Source organism: Heliconius melpomene, chromosome 13, assembly GCF_056956725.1.
Source record: "Heliconius melpomene rosina isolate 202511_hmr_F chromosome 13, ASM5695672v1, whole genome shotgun sequence".
Taxonomy (NCBI): Eukaryota; Metazoa; Arthropoda; class Insecta; order Lepidoptera; family Nymphalidae; genus Heliconius; species Heliconius melpomene.
Window position 1 is genome coordinate 8,856,123 of NC_140401.1, and position 14,186 is coordinate 8,870,308.

The following is a 14,186-nucleotide window of genomic DNA, read 5'->3' on the forward strand; positions in this document are numbered from 1 at the left end:
CTATAAACCGATTTTCTCCGACCCCATGAGCGATGACAGCACTCGATCAAACGACGTCCTGCTATCGTTTCCACCTAAACTTGGTACGGTGGTTATTTATAAACGGACTTGCATTATCGGCATATTTATGTATGTACATAAATTTTAAAAATATTATGTTGATAGGTAAATTGAAAGTTTAAAAACTGTAGGTTTTTGTTTTTTACTATAATTTCATCTGTATATCATATCTAAAACTATCTGTGTAACCAACCCGAGGAATGAATGTATTGAGACACTCCTTTCCCCACTTTACGCCGAATTTTCGAGACATTGAATGTTGAATGGCGGAACTTAACACCACCCTTTGCCTTCTAAGCAAATTAAAATAATTAATTGTGATCCGAACTCGCAACCATCGCTTTTACAGTCAGAAGCTGAGCCACCGCGCCACGACGAGTTCAATCAGCATTATTTCTAACAATACATTTTAATTATAAAAAAATCTACTTAACTGAAGAAAATACCGTCTACAATACAATACAGGAACACGCTAAAAGCATTGAAACAGTAGTCTCGTTTCCGATAGCTCACACAACCTACATATATGTACTAACCGACTTATAAAATAAAAATACGATTCGTCCCATGTCCCCAGAGTCTTAACTGTAATGGAATTTGTAACATCCTCATATATTATTTGTCCGCACTTTGATTTGCAGCTTAACAGGCTTAGATGTTTCCGATAAGAATGTGTCTGTGTAGATACTTTTTCAGAAAACGTAAAAAAAAATTACCGTAGCGAGATTTGAACCTGTGCCTCTTGGAAACAGCTCGATCGCTCTGACCAGTAAGGCATATGTTTCTATCAAGCTATGTCGAAATTCTTACACGCTTGAAGCAAAGAGACATGGGCTTCCGCTTCATTAAAATTTAGATGTTCTCTAAAAAAGTACTTTCTTTCCTAATGATCTCCTATGGGATAACACTCTAAAAATGTTAGTAGGTATAACATTTTGTGAGAAAATCGGAAATCTTGAAAAATAATATTGGTAATTTTTTTTAGTGTCTTGCTGTATCCCGCATACAGCAGGTAAGCAGAGGGAGCCAAGTGTTAAGACACTCCGTTCCCCATTTTCTGCCTGGGAATAATTCTGGAGGCTCAACACACTTTGTGCCCCTACGCCACTACTGGCCTGATTTTTTCGTTTTGTCTAATAATATTTTTAAGAAAACCTTGTATTTTATTTTGTAAAATAAACGATATTTTTTATTTCATACATATATTTTGTTTTGTTTATAAATGCTTTGTTCTCGAATATATCTACATTGTAAAACTAAACTGTAACACATATCTATTATACTAATATCAATTCAACCAAGTAACCATTACAATATAATTCTCCACAGATCCAAGGCAAACCAATAATACAGCAGCGGATCCTGCCGAGCCCCGCGATATCTATTGATCTACCACAACTAAGTCGCAGTACAACAGCCCCGGGCGATGAGAACAGCAATATCATTTTCAGTCCATGGAAAGCTTTCGGGCCCTTTGTAGATACAGTGCAGGTAAAAAGGCGAAGCGATATTTTTGTTATAAATCGTAGTTGGTACGTTTGGACTATTTGTTTTGAAGCTATTTTTTTTAGTTTTGACATTTTTGAATTGTGATCCTTTGTTTGGATGTAGTGTTTTTTATTTGGATATGCCTCTAGTTCTTTTGTGTATTTTCTCTCGTTTGTCGAAATTGTTATATTTGAAGTAATGTCAGTAACACTTTGAAATATTTGAGTATTATAGGAATAGTGTACAATTTATTTTCCAATTTTTATTTTGAACGTAGGATGCTTTAAAACAATATTAAAATAGAAATTAAAACAATAATAAAAAATAAAAGACATTTGACAACAAAATCATAGCGATAAAGAGTGCTTAAAAGCCCATAGATAAGTAAATATAAAATGAGTAAGCTGCAAATAATAATTATTTGTTATACAAAATACGTGTTAAACACACACAAGGTAATAACCAGCCTGAACTGTTTTCTTTTCAACGTCAAAAAATCCAGTTCATTAATTAAGTTGATCAGAAATTTCCAGTAAAAGGAAACACAGTGTACAGCATAATCTAAAGTACACATCAATCAATTGCGGCGCCATTGAAATTTTTCGAAAACAAACACCAGGGGAAAGTAATTTGGGGGATCCGCATAACTAATTCGATTCATGTTTAGCAATATTCTGTGATTCGAGATTTTGATAGAACAATTATTATACTCTAATTGGTTCGGGACAGTGATTAATGGTGGAACGCTAACAAACGATGTTTTCGCCCTCCATCATTTCGCTCTCTGAACATATTCATTTTCGCGGATAATGTTCTTATTGTTGCTGAAAGATGAGTGCTCATAAAATTTCGATGGCTTTGAAGATATCTTTTGATATGTATGATTTCATGTTTTTTTTCTATTTATTCAATGATTTCAATGATTGCTTTGATAGGAATAGGTATATAGAGACCATCGTGTCACAGTCGGACAGCGTCGGACTGTAAATACGATAGTTGCATGTTCGATCCCCATTCGAAAGTTCATTAATATTTTTTAATATTTAATATTTTTTTAGGATGGAGAGATTCTTCCAAGTCAAGATACAGTGATGTTTCCCACATCACGCAATGTGCAAGATGCTGGTTTGGACGAAGATGCAACTGATCCCACTCCCACAGTGCAGACTTCTAAAAAGGTAGTGGCAAGGAAACTTATAAAATTCAGTTCTTCATATATCTACTTTACCATACCATAAATTCACTAAAGTTAATGCCTCAGACCGAAGAAAATCCGTCGGAAGAAACTCAGCGGGACTTTATTTATATACTAAGGGGCGCGCGCAGCTTCGTCTGCTTATTTGCACCCTTAGGGATGAATTCTAAGAAACCACGAAACACATGTTCACTGAAATATTTTTAAGAGCCTGTATTAAAATTTTTATTAGAATCGGTGGCGATTTAAAGATTTTTCCATACAAACTTTCAACCCCATATTTACATCCCTATGGGGATGAATTAAAATAAACCACGAAACATGTGTTCAATGATATATTTTGAAGAGTCTAAATTTCTAATTTTATAAAAATCGGTGGCGACTTAACGTTTTTTCCATACAAACTTTCAACCCCTTATTGGCACCCTTAGGAGGTAAATTCTAAAAAACCGTGAAACACGTGTACAATTATATATTTTGAAGAGTCTGAATTTACAATTTTATAAAAATCGGTGCAGATTTAATTTTTTTTCCATACAAACTTTCAACCCCTATTTCAACCCTTTAGGATTAGAACTTTTCAAAATCCCTTCTTAGTGGATGTCCAGATTACGAAAGTAAGCATCTGTCCAAATTTCACGTTTCTACGCATAGCGGTTACGGCTGTGCGTGCGTCTTACCTCAGTCAGTGAGGACAAGTCCTTTTATATATATAGATATATCCCGGCCTTGCTAGTAATAATATAAATCTAATATATAGATAAAGATGTTTGTTCAAACCGGTTTACGTATACATTATGTATGCATCTAGTAAATTGATAAATGCTTTTGCCGAAACGCTGAGACCCAAAACTACTAATACTTGAGTAACTCATGTAAATTGGATATTCAAGTTATTGAAACCACTGGACTGATCTAACTTATCCTAACTTCTCAAAGTTTAAAACAACAAACAGCATTCTAATATTTGTATTTGAAATATCGAACAAAATTGAACGCTCCAGTATTTTGTGAAACAGATATGTAAATGTAAATTCTCCACTTTCTGTCACTAAAAGATATACGATAGAATTTTACTTAACCACTTTTGACTTATGGATATGTGGTGGTATCAAAAATTTATGATGTCTTTGTAGTTATGATGTCAGGTCAGCAATGGATATTTATTAATGAAAGTAATTAAGAGACCGTCGTGGCGCAGGGGCACAATCGTGCGACTGTCAACGCGACGGTTGTAAGTTCAGCTCCCTCGGTGAGGTTCCCTCCGCCTACCCTGCCCTGATATGTGTCGGATACTACGTAAAGCTGTAGAAAACTAAATGTTATACAGGGTGTCCCAGGAGTCAACGATAAAACGAAACCAGATGATAGACCGAGTCGTGACAGTTATGAGAAAAATATAAAAAAAAATCTTTGTCATGTATTTTTCATATTATATTGATTTTAAAAAATATCGGAAAAACCGACACCCTGTGATGATTTTTCAAGTCCTAGGACTACAAATATTACTCTTTTTTCATTTTTTTTCTGTAATGTAATCATGAGTAACCCTTCTGTGAATTACAGTTTAAGATTGAAACATACCTGCATCGGTTTTCCATAAAATGGCGTGTTTTTGCCAAACATTAAATTCAAAATATTTAGTACACCCATCTTCAACCGACTGACTGTATTATAAAAAAAATGTACTACACTGTTTTTGCAAGTAACTTTAAAAGTTGGCGCATTTAATCTGGATTCCGAAATGGTACGACACTTGCTGGATTACTTCTTTGTTGAAGAGAGAAAAATCGAAGTACACGATAATCGGGATGACGTTCAACGTTTTGGTATCTTTTCCGATACATTCTAGATGCAGCATTAGCATTACATAACCATTCTCCATGAATGAAATGCATATTGGCAATGTGTCAAAGACCGAGTATATGGCTTGCGAGAGCCCGGACTCGACCACTATCCTTATAAGTCCTGGGCCAGCCCCTAAGTCGGATAAGCGTTGCCTGGGCTAAGTGGCGGGAGGTCACTGGTGTGGTCTGTGATCGCAGGTACCGTCCAAACTCTTATCCTGTCAAGGAGATTATGATCGATGCCTCCAGACTCGTGCATGACGGATCCAACTTACCTGAACTTTTCCAACTTAGGGGCTGGTCCAGGACTTATAAGGATAGTGCTCGAGTCCGAGCTCTCGCAGGCCATATACTGGGTCTTTGACACATTGCCAATATGCATTTCATTCATGGAGAATGGTTATGTAACGCAAATGCCGCAGCTAGAATGTATCGGAAAAAATACCAAAACGCTGAAAGTCATCCCGATTATCGTGTATTTCGATTTTTCTCTCGTCAACAAAGAAGTAATTCAGCAAGTGTCGTACCATTTCGGGATCCAGATTAAATGCGCCAACTTTTAAAGTTACTTGCAAAAACAGTGTAGTACATTTTTTTTATAATACAGTCGGTTGAAGATGGGTGTACTAAATATTTTGAATTTAATGTTTGGCAAAAACACGCCATTTTATGGAAAACCGATGCAGGTATGTTTCAATCTTAAACTGTAATTCACAGAAGGGTTACTCATGATTACATTACAGAAAAAAAAATGAAAAAAGAGTAATATTTGTAGTCCTAGGACTTGAAAAATCATCACAGGGTGTCGGTTTTTCCGATATTTTTTAAAATCAATATAATATGAAAAATACATGACAAAGATTTTTTTTTATATTTTTCTCATAACTGTCACGACTCGGTCTATCATCTGGTTTCGTTTTATCATTGACTCCTGGGACACCCTGTATATATATATATCACATTTTTTATATAGTAGACAGAAAGAAATAAGTGTTCAGTTCTACGCTTTCTGCCTCGATGCAGGAATGCGAATGCGCGTTGCGCTTTGTCTTGCTAGAGCAGGGAAATGAAAGATAATAATATTTTCCTAAGTGACACTTACAATCAATCGCTGCATACATAAGTTTATTTTTTTAGGTTCACACTGTATCTCACACATAGCAAGGTAGACAGAGGGAACCTGAGTGTAAGAGGGAACCTGGTGTTAGGACACTCCATTTTGTATTTAAGCTCAATAGAAAATAATCAACAGGTGGCATCCATCAGCCAGCTTTCCTTCATGGTGCGTCCAGATAGCTTCGAGCGCGGCCAGCTGAGACTAACCTGCATCTCCACTGTACACTCTGTATACAGTGAACAAGCAGAGCTGGTTATAAACGAAGAACGTCCACAAATAGCTTCAGTGCTTGGTACTAGGGATCGATCTTCAGGTGAGTTTTAATATAATAATATTAGTTTTAAATTAATATTTTTACTTTTCTATCTATTCAAATCTATACTTCTATACTCTATACTAATATAATAAAGCGGAAGAGTTTGTTTGTTTGTTTGTTTGTTTGTTTGTTTGAACGCTAAGATCTCTGGATCTACTGGTCCGATTTACATTGTTTTTGTTTTGTATGAAAGCTGCATTCTTCAGAAGTGCTATAGGCTATATAACATTACATTACACATATATACTAATAAATTAAAATACTTTCTAATTTGACATGTAATTTATTCTGCCATGTTAATAACAACCGTCGTCGCTACGCGACCGCGTTCGTTACCGCGTCATTTTGATATTCATCCTTATGAAAATAAACTTCACTTTTAGCATTTTATCTAGATTGAAATTATATTTCTATAGAAATTATATTCTTATATTTCAAGCAGGCGTAGCCGCGTCCGGGTCCGCTAGTTATTTTATAAAGCTGTAGAGTTAGAAGAATCGTTTACGTGACCCTTAGAAACATAGTTTTTCCAGAACTGAAATTTGAACTCATCACAATTGAAAACAGTACATGTCCCCACTTAATTATAACGGCGTCCATTAACAAATTGTTTATAATAAAAGACAAAATTTTTGAATAATAATACATAAAATAATACGTATATTGGGGCAGTAATGGCGCAGGCGTACAATGTGCGACTGTAATTGCGACGGTTGTGGATTCTCATTCGAGGGAATGAATTATTTAATATGTTCATTTCCTCGGTCCAGTAACAAAGTAAAAGCGGGGTGTTGACATCTGCCACTCAACGAACAATGCCTGGAGAATTCAGCAGCAAGTGGGACGCGGAACTGTCTTAATGGGAAGAGAGTGTCTTAGTACTAGGTTCCCAGGTTACCTTGACCTACCCTGCTACATGCAAAAAACAGAGTGAAGCTATAGCTCCTCTGGTGCTGCACGGGGTCGTGGGTGGCGGTGATCATCATCAGGTGACCCGAACGCTCGTTTGCCTTGTCCTTTTTCCATAAAAAAAATAAAAAAAAAAAGCTAATAAAAGAAATATATATTTATATAAGTATAAATAACGAAGTATAAATATATTATGTTGTACGTATATGACAAAGTAACAAAATAATAAAAAGAAAATTCAAAAAGGAATAAATCAATTCTGTGATTTACAATAAAAGGTTTACAATCAAAGTTACTTATTGTCATGCAGACTCTAGGTACTCGTATATAAAATATAAGCTAGTAAAAGATATACAATATAGGAGGATATTGGAACCCAAGACCACTTGGGAAACTCATGTTATATATTTTCATGACATGATATACGTTTTGCATGATTTGATACTTCTTATATCGAAATTAAACTAAAGTAATTTTAGGTTCACACTGTATCACGCATATAGTAAGGTAGACTGAGGGAACTTGAGAACCTAGTGTTATGATACTCCGTTCCCATTAAGACACTTCCGTTCCCCACTTTTCGTCGTCTTTTACCGTACAATGCCTCGCTTTGCTTTAATACTAGAGCAAGGAATTGAAAACATTAAATATTTCAATTCTTCAAGTGAGAATTGAACTTATAACCTGTCGTGTCGTAGCTTCAAATTATTGAACTACAAATAAAATATTTATTTTAATACTATTAAAGTTATAAAAACTCCAAACGTGCTTAGACAATATAATTAAACATCAAATCAAAGTTAAATTGGATTTCACTCTATTAGTATTATAAAATAAGTAACAAGTACTACAAACAGAATCCAGCATTACGTTAACGTCATAAATTATGTCCAGAAATGAAATCCGTAGAGCAGTTCGAGATGTATGAAATTATATTGGAAATGTAATTTAAAGCAGTAATTTCGTCGCCGTGTTTAAAATGAAATTCAACATTAATCACGAATAAATGTGTCAGAAGCTTTTATATATCACTTACGGCTCAGTAAATGTATGGACACGCTAGTTTATTAAGCTTATTCAAAAGGTTTTTTTTGTATTTATAAAATTACTAGTGGACCCGAACGCGGCTACGCTCGCTTGAACTATACGAATATTTATAAAATATATTTATGCAATTATGTTCAGCTTTCAATAGAGAGATGCGTTAACCAAGCTCATTTTGGGTGACGTTTTCTAACAACAAACTTTGCAAATCGTCGCTTAGCAACGGTCGCATAGCGACGGTTGTTATTAACATGGCGGAATAAATTGCATGTCAAATTAGTAAGTATTTTAATATATTGGTATACATCAAAAATATTACAAATATGAGAAAAAAAAGTATCCTATGTTCATCCCGAGACCCTCAAGTATCTCTATATGAGTATTTTATCACAATTAAATTAGCGGTTTGGCCCTGATTGCGTAAAAGACAGACAGACAGACAGACAGACAGAGTTACTTTCGAATTTATAATATAGGTATGGATAATTTCTATTAAATTTAAACATTTTCTATTTGGAAAACCTTTAAAAAAATATCGTAGCAGGACCCGAACACGTGTGTCTTGGAAATCGTCCAAATGCTCTGACCACTAAGTCATGCTTTCTTATCAAGCAACGTTAAAATATTTAAACGTTTATTATAACATATACAATTTTTTATACTTATAAAAAAGTTAAACAGAATTAGAATCATGAACCACTTTTCGAAACGGAGTGTATAGCAAATTAATTGGATTTCTAGAACATCTATTGAGAATTTTAAATAAATACACTTAATAGTTTTGAGAAAATAGTAAATCAATTACGTTTTTTCTAATTTCTAATTCCTTTTGATTTAAGAATTAAGCCATTTCGAATGTCTTTTTAGTTTTTTAAAAATACTGACTTGAGTACCTATGCTAACTACTAATTCATTCGATTCTAAGACTGTGTATTGCATAACGGGGTACCATTAAACAACACAGCACTACAGAATAAAACGACACTAAAATAATTATTGTAGGTTTTAATTTTTGATAACAAATCCAAGCTATGTTGATGCTTTCTTGATAATAGTTTAAATAAACTTCAAATTAAGTGTTCTTAACGAGGAGATTCACTACACATTTGAAGAATGTAGTGAGAAATTAGTAATAAGTCGGTTATTACTAATTTCTCACTACATTTCCTAATGGCAGTTGAATGGAGACAAATAACATCTATTTCTAACATCTAAGCACTTCATTCCTAAAAGAAAATATTGAAGAACTGCACTCTAAGAATCATCCCAAAGTTTAAGCAAGGAAATCGTCTGACTCTCAAATCTTGGAGAATTTTTATATTTCGATGTAAACACTACCTCTGAATACGTAGAAAGTAAACCAATCCCGTTCTACAATTCAAATATTTACTGCAACTGACTGGCACTGCAATTTTACGTGAGGGAACTTTGCTACGACTGCTTCTTGCCAACTAAATAAATATATGAAAATAGTTCCTATCACGTTATTGGGATTATACTACAAAAAACTGTTTACAAGAAAATTAATCTTTTGATGTTAACGACTATGATAGCTGGACTTTTCTGTAGTCTAGTCTATGGGCAAATGTTTGATATAAATTATAATAAACGACGTTGTCGTCAAATTTTTTTACGTGGATTATAAGACATAATATAAAAAAAAACCCGTTTAGAAATCCTTTCTAAATCCTCCCCTACATTCCCCAACCTAACGAAATTTCGACTTCTAAGTCCAGTTTTATATATTGAGAGATATAGGTATTTTACGTTTATAGGTGTCAATGTGTTCTTTATATAAATGTTTTATGAACACGTATTTATGACGTCATCGTGCATACACGCGCCAGTTGTGGGTTTGATCGATACGCGAGAAAATGGTTATTTATATTTTGAGGATGCGAAAAAGAAAAACATTTTTTTAGCTTCACGATGTATCTCGCATTTGGAAAGGTAGGTAAAGAGAATCTAGGATTAAGATTCATTTTAATCCTAGATAAGAATTCGCAAGACATTGCGTATTGACTGACGGAATTCAACGCGTTACATTGTCTTTTCGCCAGAGCGAGGGAATAAAAATAATTCACTCCCTAAGTGGGAATCGAATTCACAACCTTCCCGTTAAAAATCACATGCTGTACTGCCACAATGAATGAAAACATACACATTTAGTAAATAAAACGTATACAAAATCAATTTAACGATACAAACTACTATTCAAAATGAGTTAATACTATTCATAGATCCACCAATTCTCGTAGCCAGCGTGGAAAGGTTTACACCGACCGTCATATATGCAAGCAATCACTCAAACATTTGCCGCTACTACCTCCTAACACTGCTTATACTGTGAACGTTCCGGCCGACTGAACAAAGGTAATGTTTACTATACTATACTATATGTAGTATACTATAGTATTTGTAGTATACTATAGTATATGTAGTATACAATATATTGATGTTTGTTCAGCATTGCTACTGCAAATATGAGGTTGCGTGACTGGATCACGTGCTCTGTCGCCTTATCGTATACGTCATTACAGGTATTGACAAGATATAGGGAGGAATGGTAAAGAAATATTTGTTGTGATAGTTATATATAAAAGAGACAATGTTTGTCAGTGAAGGTAGTTGTGGGTTTGATCCCATTTAGGGGAAATAATTATTTTCATTATCACGCCATGGATGGGTAAAGTACGGCGTTGAGCTCCGCTAATCAATACGTAGTGTCTCGAATTCAGGTGTTTCACTGCTAGTTTTAACCATTTCACCTAATTATTTCGTCAGTTTCCAAGTAGTTTTGTATATAATTATCGTGATGCTATTGTTTTTTAATATATTTAAATAATTACTTTGACTGACGACAGTGATTCTCATTTACTTTATTAAACAGAAACAGCAACATAAGTGTCTCGAATTTGAAAAGAACGGAAATCAGAGATTGGTCCGTCTGTACACCACGTTTTTTTCCACCACGTTCTTCACCAGGTTCCTTCGTGAAGCTAAAAAAATATTTCTGTCCCTTCTTATTCTCAAATCTCTAATTTTCTATCCCAGCATAATCCATAAAAACCCACAAATAGACATTTCAGTTTCACTTACATATACCTACCCACCTATTAATAAAGTTAAATGTTTTCGCATCAAAGCTTACATAGTATATAAAGCAGTCGAATAGTGCAAACTTTGTGAATGGAGTTGATGCTAATTAAATTGTTTATGACGCGTAGTTCGAACACTGCAGGATGATTTGCACGAGCGAATCGTATTTTAATATATCACTGTGGAGCTCACACTATAGTAAATGTGGACTTCCAGAGTTCAAAATTAAAAGGAATGATTGCTTTACCTTCACGCTGTATCCCGCATGCATCGGGGTAGGCATTAAGAGCCGAGTGTTACGACACTACGCCGAATTCTAGAGCGAATTCGTTTGCATACACGACATTGCCTTGACATGAGATCGAATAAACGAAAATGACAAATATTGCATTTCTCGACTTGGAATCGAACCCATAACTCGTCGTATTTACAGTCACAGGCTTGTATCCCTGCGAAAGAAACATCCACTGTGTCATATGGTACATAAAACAGTGTACACTAATTATACAATCTCTATTATATTAGAAGGACGTCACCTTGCGTTATTAACGAACGCATAACGTGCAAAGTTGCGTCAACTCCGCACCGCACCAAGTAGTTGCTAATTAAATTGTTTGTAACAGTTCGCGCGACGTTCCCGCCGCACGGCTGCATGTTTGTGTAATGTTTCATAATATTATAGAATAGTTTTATAGTGCATAGTGCTATAATATAATCAAATATTTTTTTTGGTTATTTTTTTAAGTAATAGGACCCGCGGCTTATTGATAACGTCCAAGCGTTGTGTTTGATATACGTTCTTTCCTTTAATGTCAGACAGCAGAGTAGACAATGGAATCTGGTTAAGGCACTGCTCCCCATTTTCCGCTGAATTCGTGAGACATTACGTGTTGAGAGGCGGATTTTAAAGTTGCGCTTTACCTAGATACCAGAAGAAGAAAATGAAAATATTAATTATTATAACAAAGTATTTTTAATGTTTACTAATATATATATTTATACACTTTAAACACCTTTTAGTTCTAGTGTCGTAATTTATCCAGTATCTAAAAAAAAATTCTGACCCGGTGCGCTGAAATTGAAATCCTTCTTTTTATCAAATATTAATGGTAAAACTTTAATAAAATATTCAAATATAGCCGAAAGGGAGACCAAAAAATTTAATAACAACCAAAATTTGTAAGTATAATGAACTGAAAGCCATAATTTTCAATACATTCCGTAAAATAAACGTTAAAAGTTCCCTTTTTTTGGGCAATAAAAATAATTTATACTTAAGCATTGCCAAGCATAGTAGAAAGACGTGTTAAGAAACGAATTAATTACACAATTTTTTGATAAAAGTTAAAAACGAAAACAATAATTAAATATTCATTACGTGGAATTAACGTGTTTCCCTCCTTCGCGAGAAAAATTCTTGGGGTGGCTGTAATTTTTTTCGCATAGTGTTTTACCATAAAAGTTTTTATCGATGTCGATTTTTTATTTATTTTACCTGTATATGCGGGAAAAACAAAGGGTAATTGATATGTATATAGCAGGTGAATTGCTATATAGCAGGATCAGTCAAAGAATTTTTTATTTTTATGTTAAACATTTCGCTTTCAACTTTTGACTCCTTTGAGAGGCCCAACGATGCGCTTTATCGTTTATATCAGAAAAATGAAAATATTTTTAATATTCCCTTGTATAAAGATCAAAACCATTGCATATAATATTAGTCTATATTCTATATATCACAACAAAGTCATGTTCTATTGTAATTTAAGATAAACACGTAATATACACGTAAATAAATATTTCACTTTCTCGAGTGGGAATCGAACCCACCGTCCCGTTACAGTCACACCCTTGCCGCTGCGCTACGACGGCTTCATATTGTAATGTTTAATTAAAATAAAAACATAATATTTTACCTACTGATGTCACTAATACCCATCACTATGCTCGCCATTAACGCCATTACGCTAATGATTCTGCGCAACGCCCTCCAAATTACAAAACAAAGCATTTTAATAAAGATATTTCTTTAGTCTCAACCTGGTCGGATAGCTATTTGTATCTTGCTAACTTAAATTTATTATATTTTTTTTTCTTATCTCAATTTCAGCTATTTGCAAAGGAAAAGAATCTAGTATGGATACATTACGTTCTTTAATTTCTATTCATTGCTTAGTGTTTGGACACTCTACTTTCTGTTCACTTTTTAAGATTTTTCGCGTGTTCTGTCTAGCAATCTCTAATCGTAAAAATGCTTGCAAAGAAAACGCATTCCGTTTTTCTCTTATTACCTTATAAGAGAAAACTAAATACGAAACATACAAAATAAGCCAGTATATTTCACTGTTTGATATATTCTCGAATAACGTTGTTTTATAAAGTAGCGCTGTGGGAAGCTAAAATTATGTTAAAAATCTTATTTTATAACTTTTTTACAATATTCTATTTAAGATTATAAGATGAAGAACGGAGTATCTTAACATTACATCCCTCTGTCTTGCCTGCTGTATACGGAAAAAGCGTGAAGTTAAAGCTTTTTTCATAGATAAGATAAATAAAAATTTTTACCCATTTAAATTCGAACCTATAACCATCATAACAATTGCGTCACAGTGATATCAATAAAATATGAAACCACTTAAGTAAATTACAGGGTAAAGAACTGAATGTACGAATTGAAATCGATATGTATTTATTCGTGTGCCACCAGCCGTGCTACATGAATGCTCTCACCTCACTCAGTCTATACAATAGGTACATTATATAAATATACTATTCTACCTGCGACTTTGCCCGAGAAAATTATCGATAGTTGCTTGTGACACTGAGTGCTCCGTACAGGTAACTTCAGGTAGCCTGTAGACTTCCTTGATGAAAGGACTATGAAATACAAAAAAAAATTCTAACCAATAATTGCTGAGATTTGCTCGTTCAACCAAAGAAACTTGTCCATTTTATAATATTACTATAGATAACACTTATTATCTTATAGCAAATATCTAATGACCAATGATTCTGCCTTTATCCTTTTAGAAACAATCTTTCATTTTTTTAAATATAATATGAAGGTTATATATAAAAATAACCTCAAGTAGATATCGAACTCAAAAC

General features: G+C 34.0%; 1 protein-coding gene across 2 annotated transcripts in view; it reads left to right on the forward strand.

Moving 5' to 3' along the window:
* LOC146532854 (uncharacterized) overlaps positions 1-14,186 on the forward strand; it is a 232,568-nt gene that overhangs the window by 195,797 nt on the left and 22,585 nt on the right. For both annotated transcript variants that reach the window (XM_085196714.1, XM_085196715.1), the window contains 3 exons: positions 1,390-1,551; positions 2,607-2,726; positions 5,843-6,020. In XM_085196714.1, the coding sequence (XP_085052840.1) occupies positions 1,390-1,551; positions 2,607-2,726; positions 5,843-6,020 (460 nt within the window). The remainder of the gene's footprint in view (positions 1-1,389; positions 1,552-2,606; positions 2,727-5,842; positions 6,021-14,186) is intronic.